The sequence below is a fragment of the Venturia canescens genome, chromosome 2 (genome assembly GCF_019457755.1).
Source record: "Venturia canescens isolate UGA chromosome 2, ASM1945775v1, whole genome shotgun sequence".
Lineage (NCBI taxonomy): Eukaryota > Metazoa > Arthropoda > Insecta > Hymenoptera > Ichneumonidae > Venturia > Venturia canescens.
The window spans coordinates 12,516,801-12,541,831 of record NC_057422.1 but is presented as its reverse complement, the minus strand read 5'-3'; the positions used below and the strand labels follow the sequence as shown (position 1 = coordinate 12,541,831).

The 25,031-nt window shown below is 36.2% G+C and overlaps 6 protein-coding genes and 1 long non-coding RNA gene across 13 annotated transcripts; 4 read left to right on the top strand and 3 right to left on the bottom strand.

Annotated features, from left to right (window-relative positions):
- The first annotated feature begins 160 nt into the window (after positions 1 to 160).
- Positions 161 to 4,685, top strand: LOC122406602 (sugar transporter SWEET1). Its single transcript, XM_043412142.1, has 6 exons — positions 161 to 456; positions 1,664 to 1,741; positions 2,488 to 2,611; positions 2,692 to 2,847; positions 3,040 to 3,159; positions 3,676 to 4,685. Exons 1-6 carry the CDS (start codon positions 380 to 382, stop codon positions 3,787 to 3,789), a joined length of 669 nt encoding a protein of 222 aa, XP_043268077.1. The 5' UTR covers positions 161 to 379; the 3' UTR covers positions 3,790 to 4,685.
- A 95-nt stretch (positions 4,686 to 4,780) lies between these two features.
- LOC122406599 (NADPH-dependent diflavin oxidoreductase 1) lies at positions 4,781 to 8,401 on the top strand. Its single transcript, XM_043412138.1, has 4 exons — positions 4,781 to 5,217; positions 5,531 to 6,988; positions 7,145 to 7,411; positions 7,845 to 8,401. Exons 1-3 carry the CDS (start codon positions 5,132 to 5,134, stop codon positions 7,368 to 7,370), a joined length of 1,770 nt encoding a protein of 589 aa, XP_043268073.1. The 5' UTR covers positions 4,781 to 5,131; the 3' UTR covers positions 7,371 to 7,411; positions 7,845 to 8,401.
- Positions 7,732 to 10,161, bottom strand: LOC122406601 (torso-like protein). The gene is made up of 3 exons (XM_043412140.1): positions 9,414 to 10,161; positions 8,427 to 9,052; positions 7,732 to 8,295 (listed from the first exon to the last, which is right to left on the bottom strand). The coding sequence occupies exons 2-3, from the start codon at positions 8,697 to 8,699 to the stop codon at positions 7,876 to 7,878; spliced, it is 693 nt and encodes a 230-aa protein (XP_043268075.1). The 5' UTR covers positions 8,700 to 9,052; positions 9,414 to 10,161; the 3' UTR covers positions 7,732 to 7,875.
- Positions 10,162 to 10,995: 834 nt separating this feature from the next.
- Positions 10,996 to 12,790, top strand: LSm-4 (Like Sm protein 4). Of its 2 annotated transcripts, XM_043412144.1 has the most exons (5): positions 10,996 to 11,373; positions 11,518 to 11,710; positions 12,061 to 12,207; positions 12,273 to 12,466; positions 12,601 to 12,790. In XM_043412144.1, exons 1-4 carry the CDS (start codon positions 11,274 to 11,276, stop codon positions 12,454 to 12,456), a joined length of 624 nt encoding a protein of 207 aa, XP_043268079.1. In that variant the 5' UTR covers positions 10,996 to 11,273; the 3' UTR covers positions 12,457 to 12,466; positions 12,601 to 12,790. The 2 variants fall into 2 exon arrangements, with proteins under 2 accessions (XP_043268079.1, XP_043268078.1); XM_043412143.1 differs by lacking the exon at positions 12,601 to 12,790 and having other exon boundaries at positions 12,273 to 12,547.
- On the bottom strand, positions 12,538 to 14,977 carry LOC122406597 (heat shock protein 68-like). Its single transcript, XM_043412130.1, has one exon. It carries the CDS (start codon positions 14,757 to 14,759, stop codon positions 12,837 to 12,839), a length of 1,923 nt encoding a protein of 640 aa, XP_043268065.1. The 5' UTR covers positions 14,760 to 14,977; the 3' UTR covers positions 12,538 to 12,836.
- Positions 14,978 to 15,444: 467 nt separating this feature from the next.
- On the top strand, positions 15,445 to 16,243 carry LOC122406604 (uncharacterized). Its single transcript, XR_006260020.1, has 2 exons — positions 15,445 to 15,724; positions 15,804 to 16,243. It is a non-coding gene; the product is annotated as an uncharacterized lncRNA (long non-coding RNA).
- A 1,216-nt stretch (positions 16,244 to 17,459) lies between these two features.
- Positions 17,460 to 23,485, bottom strand: LOC122406598 (apoptosis-inducing factor 3). 6 transcript variants are annotated; one of them, XM_043412131.1, is made up of 9 exons: positions 23,330 to 23,485; positions 22,486 to 22,612; positions 20,732 to 21,024; positions 20,136 to 20,469; positions 19,643 to 19,993; positions 19,282 to 19,484; positions 18,939 to 19,155; positions 18,563 to 18,830; positions 17,460 to 18,147 (listed from the first exon to the last, which is right to left on the bottom strand). In XM_043412131.1, the coding sequence occupies exons 2-9, from the start codon at positions 22,562 to 22,564 to the stop codon at positions 17,991 to 17,993; spliced, it is 1,902 nt and encodes a 633-aa protein (XP_043268066.1). In that variant the 5' UTR covers positions 22,565 to 22,612; positions 23,330 to 23,485; the 3' UTR covers positions 17,460 to 17,990. The 6 variants fall into 6 exon arrangements, with proteins under 6 accessions (XP_043268066.1, XP_043268068.1, XP_043268069.1 ...); XM_043412133.1 differs by having other exon boundaries at positions 23,334 to 23,480; XM_043412137.1 differs by having other exon boundaries at positions 17,977 to 18,147; positions 18,512 to 18,830.
- Positions 23,486 to 25,031: the final 1,546 nt, after the last annotated feature.

Genomic DNA, 25,031 nt, shown 5'->3' with positions numbered 1-25,031 from the left:
TGAATGACATAATGCGAGAGGTAAACAAAAGAGATTTGTTATGACACTCTCAGAAATCATTATTTTTCATGAACGCCACCTTCCCTCTCCAATATTTTTACGTTGCTGAGAATGATAATAATAACAGTGACCAACCAATGCGCTGCGGTGCGGTTCTGACTCTGGCTAGTCGGGTAGTCGGCGAAGGAACGTCGTGGCGAGTGAACGTATGGATAAAGTCGTGTCTTAAACCCAGTCATTCGTTCGAGCACGAGGCTCGAGATTGATTTGATTTTTTTCACATTCTTATTCTCATTTTTTTGCTATCACAAAGTTGTTCGGTGTCGTCGTGATATATAGAGGATTGAATCAACGATAATTTGTGTTGAAAAATAGCAATATGAGTTCGCTCAACTTGAAGGAAATCGTGGCGACAAGCGCTGTCATCACGACCATGGGTCAAATGTTGGCTGGAACGTGAGTCTTCTCATGCAATCCGTACGCATGTCGCTTTCGTATAAGATTGCACTTTTGTTAAGTCTCCAATTACTTATGTCATGTAACGTTACAATCAGTGCAATGACATGTATTTATGATTCAGTCTTCTATACTTTTATTCGCTTATCGCATGATTATTGAAGTGTAATTTCCAGGATTTTTTATTACGATAATCTGAGCATTTTTTTCGAACAATAAATCAAATACGCACCACGGACGTTCATGTTTAATTGTTGCGTCTTGATTTAAGTAACTGCATAATTATTCGACAATTAAGAGCAGAGATAAAAATCTTGAATACAACAGAGTCGATTTTCATAACTTTGTTTTCGATTCAGTAAGAATTGTGATTGTCCAACGTTGGATTGATTTTCATAATTCCACTTTTTTTGTTGTCGAATCACGCGCATCAGTGTTTCGTTCACGTTCATTTTTGAATGTCACATCGTGTGATAATCGCGAATGATAGTAAGCGACCAGGCTGTTATCGAGAGTAGAAAAAAAACATCGATTATTATTTATAATGTTGCTTTTGAGTATATTCAGTGATCTCGTGCATGCGTAAGATTGTAATCGAAAATTCATTACCAAAACTTTATAACTCGGAATTCTTGAATATGCTACTTTTAATAGCGTACTTAGTTTTACGAAACTTTCTTGGTTTCAAATTTTCTTTTATCTCGTGACTTTAAGACGATCTAAACAAATCAGCCAACGTATTCATACTGTGAAATAAGTAATCAACTGCGTTATCCGAGTGCTTGGTTCAACCGTCAACAAGCCGATTTTTTATCATCGGAGATTTCCTCGGAAAAATGAACGAAGACAAAAAAAAGATCCCGATTTTGGAGAATATTTTTTTGTCATCACTTTGAAAATTCGTTCCATTTGATAAACGAAAACTCGGAATATTCAATCGTGAATATTCGTCAACTTAATCGTACATTTTTCAATTTATGATGAAAAAACGAAGAGAACAGTTCAATTTTTTTCGCATCGTTGGACATTTTACGGCAATACCAAATTCGCGTCGTTTTCGTTCCCGTTGCAGGTTTGACGTTCGAAAAATCATAAAAGAAATCGTAACCCCCAATGACAACCGAGAAATTTTAATACTTTTTTTTCGAATTAAACGAATGATTTTTTTTTAAGTGTTTTAATAGTTTTATGTGCTCGTTCGTTTCAGGCTTATCTGCAAAGATATTTACAAGAAAGGAACAACGAAAGGGGTCGATCCAACGCCGTTTGTGGGAGGAACTGTCATGTTTGTACAATCAATATTATTTAATAATCACTCCACTATAATTCGTTGATTAAAAAATAATTAACTCAATATTCGCTAATGAGTACAGTCAAATTTGTTTTTATTTTGGAAAATGGCTAAGAAATTTTTTTTCTAAAACTGCATTTTCAAAGAGACTTATAACGAACTTCATAAAATCATCTTAAGGAGGGTGGATCACGAAATCAAAATAATCAGAATTTGATAAAATTTCGTGATAACATTCTTTGGCATCAAGTATACAAAATACAATTTCTTTCAAATTTTTTTACCACATGGTTATCGAACAATTGAGCGTTTAATCAAAGTTCTTATCTATCTAAAAAAATCTAAAAACATTTATATTGTCTTATATATTTTTAAGGAATACATTTACCAAATTTTTCTAAATTCTTATCATTTTGAAATTGTTAATATTTTTAACATGGTTTAGCATGGCAACATTGTATCGTCTAGATCCACCCTCCTTAAAGGGGTCCTGCTTTAGACAGTCGAAAATATCGATTGTTTTATTCAGACATTTTTTTAGAATAGAAGGAAATAACTCACCATAACGAACTTTTTGCTATATAGTTTCAAGGATATTTCAAGAGTAAAAAAAACATTTTTTTAACGTGCAAGACAATAATATGTACATGGTTCATGGACAAAGTCTCATTGTCAATGTTTCTCACTCTGCCCGTTTATTTCTTCATTTCGATGTTGAATTAATTGATGAATTTTTGCAGGTGTCTTTTGATGCTTCGATACGCTTTGATTCTTGGAGATCCAGCAATGATAAACATCAATCTTTTTGGTTTAGCGGTCAACATTATTTATGTCCTGGTATTCTATGCTTACTCTCCGGACAAGGTGAGAATTTGTAAAAGCTTCATGAACGATATCATGAAAAACAATGGAATGGGCTAATGACCTTGTGAAAATAATTGCAGGATCAAGTGATCGGGATGATCGTCAAAGCGGCCGTATTCGCCGGATTTTTTCTTGGATACGCCCAGTGGGAACATCAGGATTTGATTCAATTTCGATACGGAATGATCGTCACGGTCCTTTTGATTTTGCTCATAGCTTCACCTTTTTTGCATTTGGTAAAACCGGTTTTCTTATGATGCTATTTTTTTTTTTTTGGATAATCCATGAAAAAAATGTAAAAACAACATTCTGAGTAGCATGAAATTCGTAAAAAATTGGAGTTTCATATCATTCTGATAATCGACCGTTCGACCAGTAAATTTTACGTTTTACTATCGAATATTACAAGAACCACACACGCTTTTCAGGGTGAAGTACTGAGAACGAAGAGCACCGAGATGTTACCTTTTCCTCTTATTCTGATGGGCACGCTCGTCTCATTCCAGTGGCTGTTGTACGGACTTTTGATCGATGATGCATTTATCATAGTACGTTAAAGATAAGAATATCTCGAATCGCCGATTTTTCTCATACAGAAACTCTTATCATGCTGATTTATTTGTCCTCCTGGTTTTTCTAATAAGTCTACCGCAACTGCAACGAGTATTTCATCAGGAATTACAATTTTGTTAAAAAAGTATTGAACTGATTTTGGTCACGTTTAAATTCGATTAATTCCGACTAAATATTCATTTTTCTCGTCAATTTTACAGTCTCTCGATTAGTTTATTTCGTCAGAAACGTCAGAACTGCACTGACGAAATTTCGCTCGTTATTTCATTGTTGAAAAAGTGGGTTCGTACAATTGGACTAAACTCGTTTTTCATGTGATTTTCAAGTTCTGCCCTTTTATAATAATTGCTCAAGACATTGCAGCGATGACTTTTCAATTTATCGATTGTTTTTCTTTTCAAATAAGTTTCTTGAAAATTCAGATGTAGATTGCGTATTTTCGAAGGAAAAATAAAATCGAACTAATGAAGGCTTTCTTTATGGTTTTACAGTTTCAAAATGCATTGGGGTTGACTCTGAATGCCGTGCAACTATCGCTCTTCGCGATATTTCCATCGAGGCCAACTGAGACAGATAAATCAACCGTTTTGAAGAAAAAGGAATAAACTAGTGGAAAATACTCGAAATTAGATATACGAAAATAAATGCATTCCTTCCGAAGTGCCGGCAAATGTCAGTTCACAAAAGCAAAAGTCACATTTTTCATTTCCTACTGCCTGCAACGACCAGTATGCAAAATATTTTTATCGTTAAATTTCTAAGTAGGCAACGGAAATTTATGTGGCTATGAGACGGGTATGCTCAAAATGAATTATTTTAAATAGTGAAAAAACAAGTGGATCTTGAGATTTTTAGTATTTTACCGAAGGTATACGTATTTTTAGACTATTTTTCCGCTGATCATGCAAACTCACAGTCCGTTGCATCAACGCTAAAGAGAGCATGACACGAGTAAATCATTCATCTTCACGGATGAATTATTTTCTTTCATTGCCATTGACTGGTGATACAGAACAGCTACGAGAAATCAGACACTTTCACATTCTTTTAAATGATTACTTAATGTAGCAGTGACCGGTTAAATAATGTCAAAAAATCATTCGAAATCTGTAACAAAATATTTTCAATACTTCCCTCCTATTGTGTTATCTTTTTATATATTTTTCTCGTTCTTTCGATCAATTTTATTCAATATTTCTTTATATAGAGTTGCTTGAGAACGAAATATTTTTCGAAAAGAGGAAACAAAGAAACTTTATGGTTGGGCCTTACCATGGCAAAATATGATGTGATACAACGTTTTACTCAGATGTTATAATTATTAATAATGCTTCATGAATGTGACAATATCTACATCGATTGTTAACAAATATTGAAATTTATAATTTCATAAGTATCTTCAGTAAATGAAATGAATAATTGTGATTTAGAGTGATCAATTAAAAATCATGATTTCATGGAATCCCTGATGTTATAAATAAAGATGATTTTTTAAAAATAATATATTAAGCATTGTGATTGTTAATATTTTAATAAATTTTTTGGGAATGATTATGATTAAGAGTCAAAGTAATAAGTTTAAAATCTGTATTTTTTCTCTTATTACCCTTAGATACAAATGGTTATGCGCCTTCACACATAGTTAACCTTGAGAGAATTCGCAAATTTTTTTTGTTTATATCTGTGGATGTCTGAGTAAATATTTTTTCCCGCCCCGAGTTACTTCAAATCGTGTGGTGCACGAAAAAAAATATCAGGCAACGTGGCAACCTGGCAACGCGTCAAGTATTGTCGTCTGCTTTACATAATGACGTCACGATAGCAACAGCTGATTTCACTGTGACTTGCAACATGCTCGGAGACACGTTTACCTCGAGACGCTTTAAAACCTATTCACATTTATTTCGCCAAGTTATATGAAATATTTCAGCACAACGAGACGAAAATATGGAATTGAAAATGACGATTTTGTATGGAAGTGAAACTGGAACTGCTCAGGATACTGCCGAACAGATTTGGAAGAGTGCTAAGAGGTTATTTCTTCTTTGTTGTATGTCAAAGAAAAAAATGTGAACCTCCTGTTCTTTAAAATGATCAACGAGGTTTCATAATTATATAGAAAAATACAAAAGTATATGTGGAAAAAACTGCAAAATAAAAAATCTTCAAAAAACCATTGTTTCGTAATTTCGAAGAGGTCAAAAGAAATTCTGCTCTTTTTAAAACGTTTATCTTTTTAGTTGCTGGTCATGGTGAAAAATTCAATTTCTTGTTTATAAAAAATTTCTGAAAGACACGCTGGTGCTATGAATTCCCAAAAAATGTGTTTCTTTTTTTTCCTTTCAGAAATGGCATAAAATGTTTTGTCACTGCAATGGACGATTATGAGATAGCAAAATTGACAGAAGAACGGTTGGTGATTTTTGTAGTGGCAACAACCGGCCAAGGTGACCCGCCAAAGAATATGACAAAATTTTGGCGTTTGTTATTGCGTAAAACTCTGCCAGCCAAATGTTTAGAGAATGTGAAATACGCGGTCCTGGGACTGGGTGACAGTTCTTATAAGAAATATAATTTTGCAGCAAAAAAATTGAACCGTAGGCTGGCACAGTTGGGAGCAAAAGAAATTCAGGCTATTGGATTAGCGGATGATCAGCATGATCTTGGGATTGATGCCGTTGTAGATCCATGGACACAGAATTTGTGGAGAATTATAAGCAAAGAATTCAATGTAAAACTCGATTATTCAGAGCACAGCGATCATGAAATTATTGAACGTTTTGAGGTGAACATTGTTCAAGAAGAAATAGACAATTTGGAACAGAATAGAGATATTTTCCGACTGGAAGTAGAGTTAAATAAAGAGCTGAGAATTGGAAAAATTCTTGAAAACATTCGGACAACCTCAGAGGATCATTTCCAGGATGTTCGATTGATAAAGTTCCACTGCAATAACGTAAATTACTCACCGGGTGACATTTTGTATGTGAAACCCAGAAATTCTCCAAAGCAAGTAGCAAACTTTTTCAATCTATTGATGCATCATGGGATTGCATTGGGTCCTGAAACGTTGATAAGCGTAAAGGAGAAAGAAATCAAAGTTCCAGCGGCACTGAAGCAAATATTGACTTTGAAAGAAATTGTCGAACAATATTGGGATTTGAGTTTCAAGCCCAGGAGATCGACAATGCAAGTTTTGGCTTCGATAAGCGAGGATGAGTTGGAAAAGGAAAAACTTCATGAGTTCACGCTTCCCGCTGGTCAAGAAGAGTTGTTCAGTTATGTAAATCGACCCAGGCGAAATATACTCGAAGTCCTTGGAGATTTTCCTCATACTGCGCGTAAGCTGAGCTTGAAAATACTTTTCGAAATAATGAGCCCCATAAAGCCTCGGGCGTTCAGCATCGCTTCGAGCTGCGAGGAGAATAGAAACGAAATTCATCTCCTGGTCGCTGTAGTGAAATATAAAACGAAGCTTGTGGAACCGAGACTCGGCCTTTGCTCCAATTGGCTCGCGACGTTGAAGCCAGGAGAAGAAATTATTTTTTCCATTCAGAAAGGAACTTTCAAATTCACTTATGGCAAACCAATGATTCTTATCGGCCCTGGAACGGGCGTTGCTCCATTCCGATCTCTTCTTCTTCAACAGTCTCATCTTAATGCCAATTTGGCTGACACTGTACTATTCTTCGGATGTAGAAACAAACACAAAGATTATCACTGCCGCAAAGATTTTGAATCTATCAGAAAGAATAATGATCTACGAGTATTTTGTGCCTTTTCCAGAGATCAGGAAGAAAAAATGTTAGTATTTAATATTGTTTGAATATTTCGAGATCGTTTCAACTTTTGTAATTTGCTCCCCGCATTGTAATTTCTGAACAAAAAATTTAGATAGAGCCACCGAAATGGTCCTTCGGCAATCCTCTACGACTTGCTTATAATTTTCTTTTCTTACAGTTACGTACAGCACGTGATACAAAAAGAGCGTCAACTATGCTGGGAACTGTTGGAACGGGGAGGCAGCATTTATCTTTCGGGTAGTTCGAAAAACATGCCGAAATGTGTTCGCGATGAGTTCGTCGCAGTAGCGAGAGATCTTGGAAAACTAACGGAAACCGAGGCTGAAAAATTTATCGAAAAACTTGAAAAGGATGGAAGATATCAAGAGGAAACATGGGGCTGAGAGGTACTTCTGGAAAAAAGTTCTTCCAACCGAACAGAGATGTAAGAAAATTATTTTTTTGCTTGCTGTACAATGTAATGAAATTTGGCGAATTATTTTTGAAAACAGAGAATTAAAGTTGAAAAGTATAGAAATTTTAAGAAAAGTCAATGAATCCAATATTTCTTGATGGTGAAATTCTTGATGATGAAATCCAAACTTCATGATGAAAAACTTGACTTTCGCTGAATGAAAAAATATAATTTTCCGAACAACGAAAAAATTGATTTTCCAGTTCACATTACGGCTCTTGGTTTAAAGTAGGAGAGTGCCAGAGAGCAATTGGTTGAATAAGAACGAACGAAAAAGCAGTGTCAACAAATAGCATTTTCAAATGTTCGTATTTATTGTCAGAGCATAAAGATATACAGGTTGCGACTGGACCTTTGACTTTCGTTTATGATATAAAATCTAAAGACATTTGTGCATTTCCAGATCGACCTGGATACGAATAACTACGCGAGAGTCAATCGTCACCGAAATATCCGAAATTTCCATCTACAAAGGACATTTGCGAAGATTCAGACATCAGACGTGTCACGAGCGGAATTTCCAGTTGAAGGAGGACTTCGTCTCGTAGAAGCTCGTCAAGCTGATTGAACAACGTTGCGTTGCGATAAAACAATATAAGACTCGAGAAGAAAACTTCGTACGGTTCGGATCTCCAAGCACTGAACCAATTCCGATCGTAATAGGAGGTTCGAACACTCTTGGTTGCCCAATCCTCGACCGCTCGGTTACGACTGGCTGTTCGTATCTCTCCTGCTCGTATTACATAAGGAGGTGAGAAAAATATTCGTCGTAGGGCGTCTGAGTAAACCGCTAAGCCACGATCCTTCATGGCATTTTTGATCCGCTCGTAGAATTGCTTTTCAAACACTAAGACCTGAGGATGTTAGATAATAGAAACCGTCAAAATCCAGAGAAATTCCGTTTTTTATGTTTCTAGTATGCTGGGATTTCAAGTACGAATAAATTTTTTTTTTAATGAGTACCGTCAGTCCAAATTGTTCTCACCTGATAGAGGGAGTTTCCGGTTGCGTAAGATTTGATATAATGCGTGGGAAGATTCACGATGGTATCGAAGTTGTCGAGTTGTTTGGCATTCGTATCGTTGAGTTTGACATTTTCAGCAAGTGTTTGGTTGTCGTACGATTTTTTGATCCTAACCAAAATGAAGGCGTGTCTATCGCTCGACAATTCCCATTCTTCAATACCAAAATGGTTAGCAAAAACGGGTATGGACAAATCATCGGCAAACTTGGTCCAGAGTTCTGTCTCTCCTTCCATTTCGAAGCCACGAAAATAAGCTTTTATCAATTGTTGAGCGTTGTCACAAAATTCAAACTGTAAATCGTTCTCGTTGAGAGCCCAACCGGCTGTATAAATTTTGGTAATGCCGATGGATCTTGGAAAAGTTGCGAGGTGTACAAATGATAAAACCAATGATCAGCCCCGATTACAGACACGGTTCCTATGTCTCCAAAATAATGCTCGAAAGGATTGAGACGAACTCCCTCACCTAAATGTGGCTTTTGTGAAAATACACCACCAGTATTGGTCATCAGGCTCAACACGAATGACAACAACGCTCCTCGTTTCCACATCCCGTCATTTTTTTCTGGTCTTTGCTGCTGCAGCATCTGTGAAATCGAAAAACCATGAACGATGAGAATCAACGTGAGAGATTTAAATGCTCGATGAAGGAGTTGAAGAGAAAATCTACGAAATTCGTTGAATTTTCTTCCCTCGGTTACTTTTTTGCTTCGAAAAAAAGATGAAAATTTCATTTTATCCCAGAACGTCCATGAATCTTTACTTTGCTGGAGTTAAGCAATGAAATTCATGGAAAGTCTTTTATGGCTACCATATACACATTTTCATAAAATGCATCAGGAATTATAATCGTTAATACTATTTTTAATCATGGCTAATTCCCCATTCGTTTCATCTGAGACCAGCAATTCGAGAAAATTAATTTCGCTAAGTGCCCAAGATACTCACCGTTGCGATGGATATGAAAAATAAATTCGAAGATTCAGCGCTGGAGAAGCGTTACCGAAGCGCTTGTCCCAACTTCTGTGTTCACGTTAACGCTCCTGACGTTTGTACACAACGACTGATCGTGTTATCTCAGATAATAAATGTTTGGCGAGTATTTTCGAAGGTAAAAAGTAAGTCAAAAATTCGTAACACGACGAAAGTGTATGATCCCGAGACGCAATAATGTGCGATGTTTATTTGGCTTCTATAATTGTACAGCTTACAATAGCAGATGTTGGAGTTATTTGGTAATGATAACCGACGGATCGATCGATGCTCATGTAATTACTAAATTCATTCCCACCACCATTATTCACGATCGAATTTTTTTTCCATAAAACAAAAATTCCATTTCGCATGAGAAATCAATAAAATTACTTTCTTCCATTGAAAAATGGGCGACTATCGAGTTAAGAATTTATGGATAAAACGTTGAATGCGAACGACTGATCTAGGGAAAACAGGGTCAAAAGAGGGTACTTGGAAAAATTGTACTTTTCGCAGAAGTCTGAGAAGCTTTGTTTCTTTCTTCCCTCAACAATCAATGAATTTATGCTTCGTGACGTGATTTTTCGAGAATTTCAGGAAAACGAACTTTTAGGACAAAACGGCTTTCCCTAAAAATGTACGATTTTTTTAAAACACAATTTTAATGATATCAAAAATATTGATTTTTTGTCTTGTGCTATTTTTCTTTAACGGTTCAGAAGTGACACACGGTACTTGAAGTAAAATCTTGTGTCAAAAGTTTAATGCATTTTGTCTACTTATTCTTGCATATAATCGAGAGATGCATTGTTTTTTTTTTTCAATTGTGTAAAAATCTGAAGAAATTGAATAAAATTCGTAGTTTTTTTTATGTATTCGGTTTTATCTCGGTCTTCCCTTTGTAGGGAAGACCGCTGAGAACTCTACTGAGCAATATTGGTTGCTAGGTCGTTGTTTCGGTGTACCGCGATTCACTGTTTCTCGATCAAATAATACGGTGAGAAATTTGAAAAAATAGAGGTAAATTTCAGAGCGTATCATTCTCATGCACTGTTACTATTGCTCGGTATTTGACTGAACGATATAATCGAACGAGTCAAGGGTACGGAGTCACAAAAAACATTGTGCCTAAGAGCGTTAAAAACCATTTGAGAAAACATGCAGGCGTAGATAAAATGCTGGCAAAGCTGATAAAAATCGATATTTTCAATATTATACTTAGAAATTATATCGTACCTGAGAAAAATAAGAATCTATCAGGTGATTCAGAACATCCCGATATTCCCGATAGAGATTCTTATTTTTTTCAGATAATAATACATAGATCAAGGTATTTTCGTATTTTATCCTCCACACCATGTGTCGAATAATACATTTGTTTGAATGTTTTATTGGCGCACGGGTGGTGCTTCGCTGACAGGAGAGCGCTTCATCCGTAGCCCTCTGACGGGCTTCTGTGAAACTAGAAATCGTGCCATTGTAATCAATTCCGTTATTTTAATGTCCATTTTTTCCAACGTTTTTACGAAATTTAAACTGATGTCAAAACTGTATGAGAAAAAGTCGAACTGTGAGATCAAAAACTGCGCCAAAGACAACGGTAATGCACACGCGATGATTTATCGAAATCAAGAAGAGAAATGTTCAAATCTTTCTTCATTGATAATTTTTTGGTCCGAGTGTGAGCTTAAAATTATTGTAAATTATTTGCCTCATTACTTCCAACGGAATTCCAATACAGCATCGATTAGTGGCGCCTCTGTTGGAATTATTCAACACTAGAATTACTCACTAATTTGACAGGTCGTCGAATGTTGATAATAACAATCAAACATGTCTTCCACAACTTTAATGAAACTGTCATCGAATTTGGGAAACAAAGGAAAACTTTTGTCAGAATTGCGAAAAACATTGTTACGACCCCTTGTTCAACGTGAGATAATAAAAGTGCTACTATTCTTAAGACTTTTTCTGTTTTACATTCAACTAAAACATAACCTTTTATCATGTTTGTTACTGTACTCCGGAAGTATGATGTGTGTTAATGTAATTGTTATTCGTTAAATTTGACATGCAGTTGCTGTCAAATCCATAGAACAGGAGCATATCGAAGATGGAGTGCTTGAAAGAATAGCTGAGAAATATAATGTACCACAGAACAAAGTTGACGAGTGGTATGCTGCGATACTAATGATAATTCGGGTTCATCTCAGAGCTCCCAATAATTCTATAAAAAATGCTGAATTCAAACAATGCCTGCAGGAATTGAAGTGAGTAATAAAAATTTACTGTTGAATTGGTTTTGATAATTGTTACTGCGACAATGATAACTATAACGTCAGTTCAGAGTAAATTCACGGTACACAAAGTACTAATCTTTACCATGAATAAACTTACATGTTGACATTGCTGTTAACAAATTAATTCAGCAGTAAACTCAGTTATATCTGTTTTGTATTTAAACGAATTGGGAAACTTATAATTGGGTAATAAATGAATATTGTTTTCGAAACAGTTGAATCGTTTTATAGTTTTATTTTAGAATCAAATGATTGAATTGACAATATACTGTATAATGACCTGATAAACACTAAACCTTGTTCAATAAATTTTCTTTCAGATTCGAAAATGAATGCATAGATGATTTGTGTGCTGTTCTCTATGGCCACAAAAGACCAGCAATGTTGAACAGCCTTTCAGAAACCACAAGAATGTTCCCCAGAGTAAAAAAATTCCTCTGGCGTATAGACATCACTATTTCATCAAGGTTTGTAGGTTTGATTTTCTGTTGATCTATCTTTCTGGAATAATATTGTTGCACGTCTTTTACAGTTCGCTCTCAAGAATTCTCAAACCTGTAATCCTGATGGAATGGATCTTGAGCACAGGAGAACGCAAAATTTTTGAACTGAGCTTAGCAAAATTCCATTTACTACGGCACACACTTGCTAGCTTGTTATTAAAAATGCAAGAGATGGAAAACACCAATATGATGAAAAGTGTGCAAACCAGTTAACGCGTCGAGTGTAATTATATCTGATTTTATGAATAATTGAATAGATATTAGGAATAGAAATAAGACACGAATAAGACAATGTTTAATTTTATATGTTTGTACATCTTTTATTTTTCTTGTTGTAATTTTTTCATACTGTTACAGAAAAGTATACATTGGCAAAAAAAATGCTTCAGTCTTAGTATTTCAGTTCTGAAGGTTGCGATAAAAGGGAGAAGTTTATGAATCTGAAGAGTTCAAGTGAGTTAATGGATAAGATGTAACAAGACATTTCTACAAAGTTTCTAAACTTTGGTCTACGAAAATCATGAGGATTAAAAGAATAATATGGTAATTGAGATGTTTAATGAGGCAAACATATCAGTATGCTGACGTGTTTTCTAGTCCATCTCTTCAATGGTTGGTCCAGAATTTTGTCCACCTCCATAAGATTGTTGGCCACCACAGGATTGTCGTCCGTTGGGGGCTCCTTGATGAATCTTAGTCATGATGGGCGAGCACTGAGACTGTAGAGTTTCAAGTTTGTGCTGATATTCTTCTTTGTCAGCAAGATTATTGCCATCGAGCCAACTGATTGCTTCCTCACACAAATTGATAACCTTATTTTTGTCTTCTTGGGAGAGTTTGTCACCGGATTCCTGGGCAGCTTGTTTCACAGAGAAAATATAAGATTCCAATTGGTTTCTTGTAGCAATTCTCTCTCGTTGTTTAGCGTCTTCATCGCGATAGCGCTCGGCGTCCGAAAGCATTCTATCAATTTCAGCTCTACTCAGACGACCTTTGTCGTTGCGGATCGTAACGTCACGGGTGCGTCCACTGCCCGTGTCTTTGGCAGTTACGTGAAGAATGCCATTGGCATCGAGATCGAAAGTTACTTCGATCTTAGGAACGCCCCGTGGGGCCGGGGCAATACCAGTGAGCTCGAATGTACCCAACAAATTGTTGTCCTTTGTCATAGCACGTTCACCTTCGTAAACTTGTACCGTCACAGCTGGTTGGTTGTCCGCATAAGTGGTAAAAGTTTGAGTCTGCTTGCAGGGGATTCTCGAATTGCGCTCGATGATATTGGTCATGACGCCTCCTGCAGTCTCAATGCCAAGAGACAAAGGAGCCACATCAACAAGGAGAACATCTTGGAGAGCAGAGCTCTTGTCATCTTCTCCGGTTAAAATAGCTGCTTGAACTGCTGCGCCGTAAGCTACTGCCTCATCCGGATTGATCGACAGATTCAGCTGTTTGCCGTTGAAGAAATTTTGCAGGAGAGACTGAATTTTGGGGATCCTAGTCGAACCACCAACCAGTACAATGTCGTTTATCATACTCTTGTCCATCTTGGCATCTTTCAAAGCTTTTTCAACCGGTTCGAGCGTTGCTCTGAAGAGATCGGCACAAAGTTCTTCAAAACGGGCTCGGGATATTCTTGTGTAAAAGTCGAGGCCATCGTAAAGTGCATCAATCTCAAGAGTTGCTTCGGTGCTCGATGACAATGTGCGTTTCGCACGCTCAGCAGCTGTTCTCAATCTTCTCAAAGCACGTGGATTGTTAGCCAGATTTTTCTTGAATTTGCGCTCAAATTCCTGGCAGAAATGCTTCACAAGACGAGAATCGAAATCTTCTCCACCGAGATGAGTGTCTCCTGCTGTTGATTTCACTTCGAAGAGAGAACCTTCGGCGATGGAGAGAATGGAAACGTCAAAAGTTCCACCACCAAGGTCGAAAATCAGGATGTTGCGTTCACCTTTTAGATTCTTGTCAAGACCATAAGCAAGCGCAGCTGCGGTCGGCTCGTTTATGATTCGCAACACATTCAACCCAGCTATAGCTCCGGCGTCTTTAGTAGCTTGACGTTGAGAATCATTGAAATAAGCAGGCACGGTAATCACCGCATCTTTCACGGTATGACCGAGATAAGCCTCCGCGATTTCTCGCATTTTCGTCAACACCATCGAACTTATCTCTTCCGGATTGAATGTTTTCGTTTGACCTTGAAATTCGACTTGTATCTTCGGCTTGCCACCATCGTTCACTACTCGGAAAGGCCAGTGCTTGATGTCCCCCTGAATCTTCGGATCGTCGAAGCGACGACCGATTAAACGTTTTGCGTCGAAAACCGTATTCGTCGGATTCAAAGCCACTTGATTCTTCGCTGCGTCACCGATCAGACGCTCGGTATCGGTAAAAGCCACGTAACTCGGTGTTGTACGATTACCTTGGTCGTTAGCAATTATCTCCACCTTACCATTTTGCCAAACTCCGACGCACGAATAGGTTGTTCCCAAATCAATTCCAATAGCTTTCGTCATTTTTGTTTACTTTGATAATTCACACGTAACGTATTTATGGAAATACAGATTTCACTACTTTTCGACGTTTGCTCACGATTCACTTTTTCACTTCAGTATTTTTTTAACTTCAATATTTTTTCACTTTTGTCAAAGTGTTGGTGTGTTTGATTTTACGCTTTGTGAAATGTTACACGCTCAGTTGCTGTTTGAATACTGACGCTGTGCTGCGCGCGCTCTCTATTTATATTAACCGGCCAATCGCTGCGAAGTCTCGAGAATCTTATGGAAATACCTTCTCGAAACGACCGTGCGTTTCGTGAAAATTCCAACCAACTGAAACACAAGAGGGCGTATCTTCTATACGATCAACATAAAGCTTACGACTTTTTTAGTCAATAACAAACGACGCAAAAAAGCTGGAAGATTAACGGGCTTTTTCAGAAAGAAATAGATCGCCATATTCCGTTCATCGCACTACGCAATATTCTTTTGTTTATGCGTTTTATTTCGTTGCTAGGCCATACCCCGTATATATGTCGACGAATGATTTTTTCACATAAATATATATATGTGCGCAATGTAAAAAAAAATCTTTTTTTCGACTGGTTAGTCTCAAAAGGTTCTTTTATCAGAAAAAGATAGTCTAATTCACTTTGTGAATTCGTGAATCTTTCTAATCTATTTAATCTTAATCTATTTAATCTCAATTATTAATGGGTTTAAATAATTATTTTGCCACCTTGTCTTCGTACCATTATCGAAATTGAAACAAACAATATTTTTTTTCTAGCATTTTCGCAAAGTTTTGTCAGCTACTATATTCCAGCCGCGAAATTATGCAACGTTGGCGGGAACGCTAATGGTATTTAACCTTTGAAGGACGAGTCTGGTCGAAACATCGACCACTACCTAGTTTGGTGGTTTGGTCGGGTACTCCACTTGAAAAATTCATTGATATGATGCACAAATTTTGCGTAAAAAAGGTTGATTTCAACATAAAAATCCCCGTCCTTAAGAGGTTAATCGTAAATTTCATCGGGTAAAAATATACCATTTTTGTAGTACCGCGGCGATGATAACCTGGACGTAAAAAAATTACTGAAATATTACCGCCTTATAATTTAAACGGAAGTATATTGAGATGCGACTCTATAAGCATCGCTATATAATAAGAAATATACGACAACGAATTCTGTTGATACTCCAAAATCCGCGCCACGGTATCCGCGCTGACAAATGTCCCGCAACCACGAACGGTAGTGCTGCTAGGCGGTGGAATTGTCGGACCGTTCATCACTTATGGACATGACCATTCTTCCAACATTGCATTCGGGCTTCGGGCTCCTTGCTCCTTTCTCCTTTACTCTAGTCTTCGTGGACTCGATGCATCAAATTTGATCATTATATACTTTGGAAAAAAAGACGTATTAATCCGGCAAAATGCATTTGACATTCGTTAATTTCGCTAAGAAAATGAGAATGGCACCTTTTAATTTTCGAGGGTAAGTAAATTTATCGAGTTTCCATCGTATTTTGAAGGTTTCAAAGAAACGTCATACATAACCTCACAGAAGCGTACAGAATACAATGATAAACTATCGAATGATTTTAACAATTACATATTTTTGTATACAAGCTATTACGATGTCTTGATAAAATATTAATTTCCTAAAAAATATGAATCGATATAAATAACACAAAAAATAAGCATCTGATATTTGAAGACAATTTTAGTTTTTTTTTAATTATATTTTTGTGTTGGATACAAATGTTCCTTTATCTAAGTAAATCTAAGTAAATGTCTAAGTACTTCCTGAATTAAGCAGGTAACTCAAAGACTAAAAAAAATCAAAATTCAAATAGCACGAATCCTGAATGATGCTGAAGTTTGCAACGTTGGAGTTCAATGAAATAATCTAAAAAAATCTTTCAATAATTCCAGTAATTCTCCAATTTCGTTCCCTGCCAAATTTGCAATTCATAGTTTTTCTACCTGCATCGATACTTGGTGAAATAAAAATTTGGTGAATTCCAAATGTTTTTTTCCTTCATTTCGTTAGACTCCAACGTTGTAAACTTCAGCGTCATATCCTGGAGGCTCGGGTGATAATTCAGACCATACTTGGACTAGTTTACAGTCATCCTAATGAAACAGTTTCATTTTAATATGCATATTAAAGAGATCAAGAAGAAAAATCAGAACATACCTTATCATAGACTTGTTACTAAAACTGGTTTTCAGTGTCAAGTATTTGAAATGATAAATTTTTTTTTCTCACATTTTATAGATTCTCCTTTTCATTAATTTTGAAACTTTTCCACAACGTATTTTTTCAAAAGTTCCCAATAACAAAAAAATCTCTTGTTTAAAAATTTATTAATATGGTGATAGGAAACTAATACATCAATGTTTTTATAGAAAATATCGAAAAGTAAAAGCAGTGGAAATACCAGCATTACAACAGCGTTACATAGAGTTAGAAAGAGAAGAACAAAACATGTTGATCCTGCGACATCCTTATTTGACGGTTGAACAGTCCAAAGCAATAATTGGAAAGAAAAAAGGTGTGCAACATTTCATAGCCGAGGCGAATGAAAGAAGAAACGAGAAGTTTTCAAAAACGTTCACTTGGGCAGAGCAACTGAGTCACTTGAGTGTTTCTGATGCTTGGGAATAATAAGAGTCTGTACAAAATAATTATTTTGTACAACGTGAAATTATTTCTGCCGATATTAAATAAATATGTATTCAATTATGTATGTATACAGAGTCACATGTGTTTATCATAAGATTGCATTAATATGCTCATAAATTAGAATTGGACGATTCTTCTAGCTTCAATCATCGTCGTCATTCAAATCTTCACTTCCCAGAACTCGCAGTGTTTCTTGAACATATCGTTTTATATCATTTCTGCAAGCATTTTTGAGAATTAGAGAGATTTTTATTACGTAATCGATTATCTTGCAAGAATTTTTCTTTGACTGTCAATCGACTGAAAGAATATTTTTGAGCTACAATTACTCAAAAATTAAACATTTTGAATGTAAAAGTTGCTAACATTTGCTTCTGGATATTTTCAATTAGGTCAACTTTTTCGTGGATTTGATTAAAAAATCTTTTATATGAAAGTACATAGGTGCAATAAAATTACTGCAATATTTAACTGAGAAAAAATAATCACTAGAAATTCATACAAAAAATCGTCGGTTTAAAAAAACTCAAATGTAGTAATTTGGTTTGAATATTTAAATGCGAAAACCGACGATAAACTTGGCGTATTTGAACATTTTTTTACAGTGGGTTATTCGTTCAAAAGTTCCACTCATTTTACAGAAATCTCGTTGCCTTACAGCTAACGTATGATAAGCTTTTCGCTGTTGACTCCCGCACAAAGCACCGATCCTAAAAGTTTACAAATAAATAGCATGAAAATATTGTATTTTGGGAGTACGAACTGACGAATCTAGCAATCCATGCACGGGGTAAGGAAAACGGAATTTCACGGCGTTTATACTGTGATTTTTTGTGGTCCTGCCAACAAATGCAGTCATAAAGAAAAAATGCGTATCAAAATTCCCGACCTCATACGCTTGTTTCCAATGTTAGAAACTTGGATGCTCACGTAGCTCACGAATCGAGAAAACTTTGTTTTATCTTTGTAGATTGCGGCTTAAGGAACATATTTTTGCAACCAGGTTTTAAAAATATCTTATTCTCTAAAGCCAAAAGAGTCTCGGAAAATATTTTTTCGTTCAACTCGACGTACACTTATAGAAGGCCGTTCGTAACCATAAATTAGGACATCATGAATCCTTACGAGTGGCTCGCGGACAAAACTGTTTTTGAGGCGGATAATAGCTTGTCCAAATCTTTAGGTTTGTTCCGCATCCAACCAGTTGGATTCGCTGTAACTTCGGCTTCGGTCAAAGTCTTTCCTTCGTGCAAATACTCAGCAAAGTCCGAAACAATTGGATCGGTACCACAACTGCTCATAGCAATTACTCTACCCTCGTTGAAATAGTAAGCGAAATACTTCAAATCAGACAGCGATCCATAAATCTTGTGACTCGTTGCTCTACCAAAACCTAGGGAAATACAATCGTTTGCATTCGATCGTGGGTATATTCAAAAGGAGATACGAAAAAAGCATTTTTTGTGTTCTGTATCTCACAATGATAAATTTATAATCGTACCTGCATAGCGGTAACCTTTTCCAAAGAGCATGGTCCAGAAGAAAGGTACAGCACGAAGAGGAGTTTCTTTTCCAACGATATTCAAGGCTGCTATTTTCCCGTGATAATGTGCCAACGGCCAGTGACCGATTGCGGCTGAAATATCCTGGGCAGCGAATACAGGAGCACATGCGATATCACCACCAGCAAATACATTTCTTGCAGTCGTTCGGAGATTCTGAAAAAGGATTTTAAAAATTATCAAAGCAGTGAATATTGTTATGATTTTAAAGGCTACCGATTGGCACTGTCAACTTTCTGCAATAAAATACTAAACGAGAGAATAAATTGAAATTTAAATAACCTTATCTACGATGACACTGCCGTTGGGCATAAGTTCGAGAGCTGAATCTTTAAGCCAGTCTGTGTAGAAAGTCGAGCCAATGCCTACTATAGCAATGTCCGCTTGAAGAAGTACCCCGTTCGTAAGCTCAACTTGGCCCAAAGTTTGGCCATCATCCTTCGCTATGAACCTTGCGATATTCATTTCATCTATGAATTTTATACCTGAAATAGGAAAAAATGTATTTTTATTCGCCCGTTAAATTATCTTGATATCAATATGAATCTAAAGTTCTTGGATTAATTCCGAACAAATTCAAATTTGAATCTTCTACAATAATTTTCAGGTGGATAGTACTGAAATTATTCACATATTTTCAAACCTTTTTTTTCGTGTTCTTGTTTCACCCGATCCCCGATATCTTCACCGAAAACAGCCTTGAGAGGAACTTTGTCGCGTCCAATAACAGTAACTTCAGCACATTTTCCAGCGCAATAAGCAGCAGCTTCCATACCAATGAAACTCTGTCCAAGAATTACGACATGTTTGTCCGATGACAATTTTTGGTGAACTCGAGCTGCATCGGTGTAATCACGGAGGACAAATATGTTTGTTAAATTAGATCCTGGTGCATCGGGCATTCGTGCTTTACTTCCCGTTGCAATGAACAAATTATCGTATTTCAATTCCTCATTATTGCTCAATTTGACAATATTCTGAGCCGTGTTCAATGCTGCAAACGAAAAATAAAAAATGCAAAATTAGTTGATTTTACGATACGAAGGTTCACTCTTTTTTTCGTCCGAATGGAAACCGAAGTTCCCTTTTCGGATTTCGAAATAATTCACACGATCGAAGTTGAACTTTGAACTAACCAGTGGCTTCGACACCAAGTTTCGTTTCAATTTTATTCTCGTCGTAAAACATCTGAGGCCTCAAAAGAATTTTCTGCACATCCATGTCCATTGTTTTGGAAACCTTTATCCTATCATATGGCAAAACGTTCTCTTTACATATCATAACGATTCGACCATCAAAGCCTTCCTGACGAAGGCTTTCAGCGCACGTAGCAGCTGCTGGTCCCCCACCAACTATCACAACAGTTTTTGGTGACTCCTTCCTTAATGAGCACATCCCTTTGATTCGTCTGTTCGCCTCAAGGTCCTTACGTTTCGCTTGAACTTTTACTTGCCCATTGTCCACGGATACCTGGAAAAAATAATATACGATTTCATTATACACTGAAAGATTTCCTACTCATTTCGTTCTAGCATTAAGTCGTTCCAATTGAAATTCAATCCATTTTTTTTTTAATAAACTTGGAACATTGCTTTAGCGTTTTTCAATACTTTGTTGTGTTGCGTCAATCGATTGTTGTGAATTTCCCACACAAAATTAAAAAGAAATTTGATTCAAATATAAGAATTAGTGGAGGAACTAAATATGTGAAATAATATATATAGGAGTGAACCTTATAACAGGGCAAAGAATCTAATCCTGGATAATCTTCGATATCGCCAGTTTTGATATTGAAGCAAGCACCGTGCCAAGGACATCTGATTCTTCCGTCTCCCAATGCTCCTGTATGCAGAAGAGCACCGTAGTGGGTACATTTTGTTCCTATAGCGTGCAATTCTCCCTTCTGCTTAATCAATAAGATTTTTCCTCCATCATCTCCCAATGGCAATAACTTCATTTCATTATCGTTGATGTCACTCTCGTTGCAAACAACATCTTCGACATAGTCGAGTTTTTCTGATTTGCCTAGAAAATAAAAAACATAATTCATTAATAGCTTTGATTAATTACATTTGATATTACTTTCCATATAATTGAAAATGAATTAATAATCTATAATAATCTTATTGTAATTTCATGAATTTTTAAACTTCAGTAACATTCGTACACCTAAATTTTGAGCTACTATACAACTTTTTAAGGAACCCTCTAACTCTTCTCATACACTTGCGGTCCAGCTGCCCCCAGATTTTTCGTGCATTCTCACGGGACTTGGGTTGAAAGGTGTACTCTTTCCCAATTTTTTGAATATATCATTATGAAATTCTTAGGATGATTACTTTTGCTATTCATTCAAAATGTTCGAACGATGCCAAGGATACTGAGAAGAATTCAGTTCAAATTTTCAGGAATTCAAGCATTTTTTCCAGGGGTTTGTGACATATTCACTGAATCCTTCAACAATGAACTACCATAAATATTTGAGAATTGAAAGATCTAAACTCACAGGAACAACAACAGTTTGGTACATTATATTTCACACTCTTCTGTACTGTCACTTTTATAGATTTTGCGCACCGCTGACATTTCTTGTTATAATCAAGATCCATTAAAACGTGAGTCACAATTCAAATATTCAACAAATCTACTTTTGAAAAAACCGTCAATTCGGATCTTTCGATTTCCAATTTGACATCACGAAAAGCCGATAAATTTTGACGGATATATCCAATAAAAACAAATGAATATAACAATGATGATATATGTTACCTCCCATTAATTGAAGCCTGCACTTTTAGTATGAAGAATTTAACCTTTAATTATTTCGGGATCGAAATCTACACGATATTGTAGTAATAACTTTTTAAACTCGTCTGAGAAGGCAACAATCTCTTTTTTCGTCACGAGGGAAAGATCTCTGCATAAGCGAGCTCGTAATATATGCTCGTAAACTATATGAAAATGTCAAACATTCGCTGAACGCCCTCTATCGAATAAACTGAAGAGCTTGGAAACTCTTTGTTGATCGATTATTGTGTGATCATTTCTATATACTTATTAAAACTAACCTTATACTTCAACACGAATTAATTGATGCTTGTGCTGTAGTAGTACGAATAAGTAAATAAAATAATAACGAAAACGATGAAAGAATCACTGATTAAGTCCTAAAGGTCACGCGAACTTAAGGGGGCATTCAAAAAATTTCTACATGGCAGCTCAAAATTGAATTGTACACGCCTTTTTCTCGCTCAAAGTTATTTATTGAACGTAATTTATTATTTTCTATTTCATCCATTATTATAGTTTTGAAATAAGATAACCCGCGTTATTTAGACGTCAAAAGTTCAAACGTTAAAATATTTACAAGTTTGTATATAAAAAATATTTCTTTTTGTTGTGTCCTTAACTTATTATTGTTTGGAGCCGGCGCTCTTATACATATATATACCGGATCATTGCTTTTCCATAAAAACAAAAACTTACCTGTGCTCGTGGTAACTGCTTGTCTCCTCGAGTGTTTATTTTCTTGCGGAGAATAAGATTTACTATTTCTCCCACCCATTTTTTAAATTAAAAACTCACGACAGTTTTTATACACGCACTGTCAATTCTGAAACACGAATGAATGTTTTCATAGGTAAACACTCTAAAGGCTCTGTACATAGACAATAAGTAATATGATAGAAGACGCGGTTGAGAGATTTTGGAAATGTAAGGATTTTTTCACGCCTTCAAGTGGGAGTTTTTGCAAACGAGTTCTTCTCGCTCTATGGCCTACTATATAGAGTCCGAAAATAGACGGGAAAAACGAGTTCAAAATTGTCTGTTGAAAAAAATAGCACGTATGTATGATGTTCCACTCGGTCGCGAGGTCCCTTATCAATTAATGCAAACTTTCTGTTTATCACGTAAATTGCGTCTCATCGTGAACGAAAAGGAAAATATTGTCGAAAAAAGTAGGGGGGGCACATGCTCGAGCAAGAACTGATCTTCTAATGACCGCGCCCGGACGCATGCAGTCACACTCTCGAATATGCAGACGTTTTTTTTTGTATCCGCGACAATCTTATCAAGAAATGTGTGGTTGCTGAAAAAAAACCGCCGAGTCTTTCCGGCTACTCAGCTAAATTATGAGTCTTCGAATGATAAGCGGCCTGTTATTATGCAATGAAAAATGACAAAATTGATTTGTACGTTCTGAGAAATTAACTCCGCCGAAAAATGAGGGGCCGCAAAATTTTTCCTCCGTGTATGACAAGGTCAAATAGTGCAGACTGTCAAATCAAATATTTCATAATTTTTTTATCAATTTATTAACACTACGTACACACATTGATTTGATCAATCCGTTTATTGGTATTCGATCTCTGTGACCGCGTATATTTTGTTTTAACAAGATATTCTAATTTTAGTACACATTCGAAGTTCGTAAAACTCTAACTCCACTGTTTACTATTCGATAGCTCGTTGAGGACTGAAGACTTAGGAGGGGGCACAAGTTGGCACTTCCTTAAAAGTGAAAGGAAATTCGTGACGTTTATCCCCTAAACGACCTTGCCAAGATTTGTAATCTTTTTGTTCTCGCTCTAATCGCGAAGTAATACCAGATTACCAGGGACTCGGAAAGGGGGAAATTTTCGTTCGTATTTTGGTCGCGCTGAAATGGTGAATGTGTGAGATAAAAATTCTGGAGCGATCTTAATCGACTCTCGCCCTTACGTCATGCCAAATCCTTCGTCGTGGTTTATTGCCGAGGTTTTATTGACACATTTTTTAATTCAAATTCCATTCGTATGTGCTTATACATGTGTTTTCGAAATAAAAATAGAACCGACGAAAAATGAGTGACAAAACACGATCACATCAGACTCGCGAGGCTGACTAATTGTACACATATTTACAAATAATGCATTCTGAGAATTTTGTGTCACGGACGTTCGCGAATAAGGAATCCTACCGCAGGATTTACCGCATGAGTTAGTTTGCATGCATTTTTTTTGTCTCCCCGAACGATGGAACGTTGGTCATTATTTTTTTACTTAATCTTATCCACGATCTTATCCCTTTTTATGTGAAAAATATACTGAACACAAAAAAGTGGAATGTGATTCGAATATATCGCGTACAAGTATGACGAATTTTCTTCGGAAGAGTTTTTTTAACGACCTGGATCTGGATTTTCTATCTTTATTGAAATCAAGTATCGACCTTGGTTATACCCTCTCACAGATCACAGAACAAGGCTTCATTCTCGATTAGTGCGAGAATAGAATACCGAGAAAGTCTCGGCGCACACGACGCATACAGCGTTTTTCTTTACGAATAAATCTGTCGATAATCAGGAAAATTACCATGTCAAGTTTTGGTATTTTTTTTTTTGTTTTTATCAAGACCTTTAGCTTCATTTTTCAAGCTTCTCCAAACTGACTATGTTCTGATCATTGTGAGGACTGCGAGTACGTGCTTTATTGGTACAGGGCTTACAGTATTCAGAGTCAATATCAAAACACGACCTAAAAAAAAACTCAAGATTGCTGTTTATACAGATGGATGTACAAAAATCTATCGTTTTACTGTAACTTTGATTCCCCACTGAATTTTTCGGAAGTTGCTTGATACAAAAAATCATCATGTTCGTTATTATCGATCAATAAAATTTTGTTATTTTTCTCCAACAAAGTTTAATTACAAACAACAAATGTTGAAAAATGTGCGTGAGAGAAGCATAAAAATGATGCTTGTTGAAATCGTTTAAAATTATTTAGTATCGAAGGGTTTCTTTCATAATATTTAGAAGTGGATTATTTTTTGTAAACTCCCGTGGCGAAAATAAAAAAAAATAAAAAATAATGGAAGAAAATTCTTCAACCCCGCGAATCGCATTGATTTATTCGTATCACGTACCTATTTGTGGTACGTTGGTACATTGCTTTACTAACAGAGTCGATCAATTCCTGCACGCGAGTAGTATATGAAAGTTCTCAGAGATGGCGTTTGTTTGACCAAAAAGCGTTTTTTTTCATGACCTA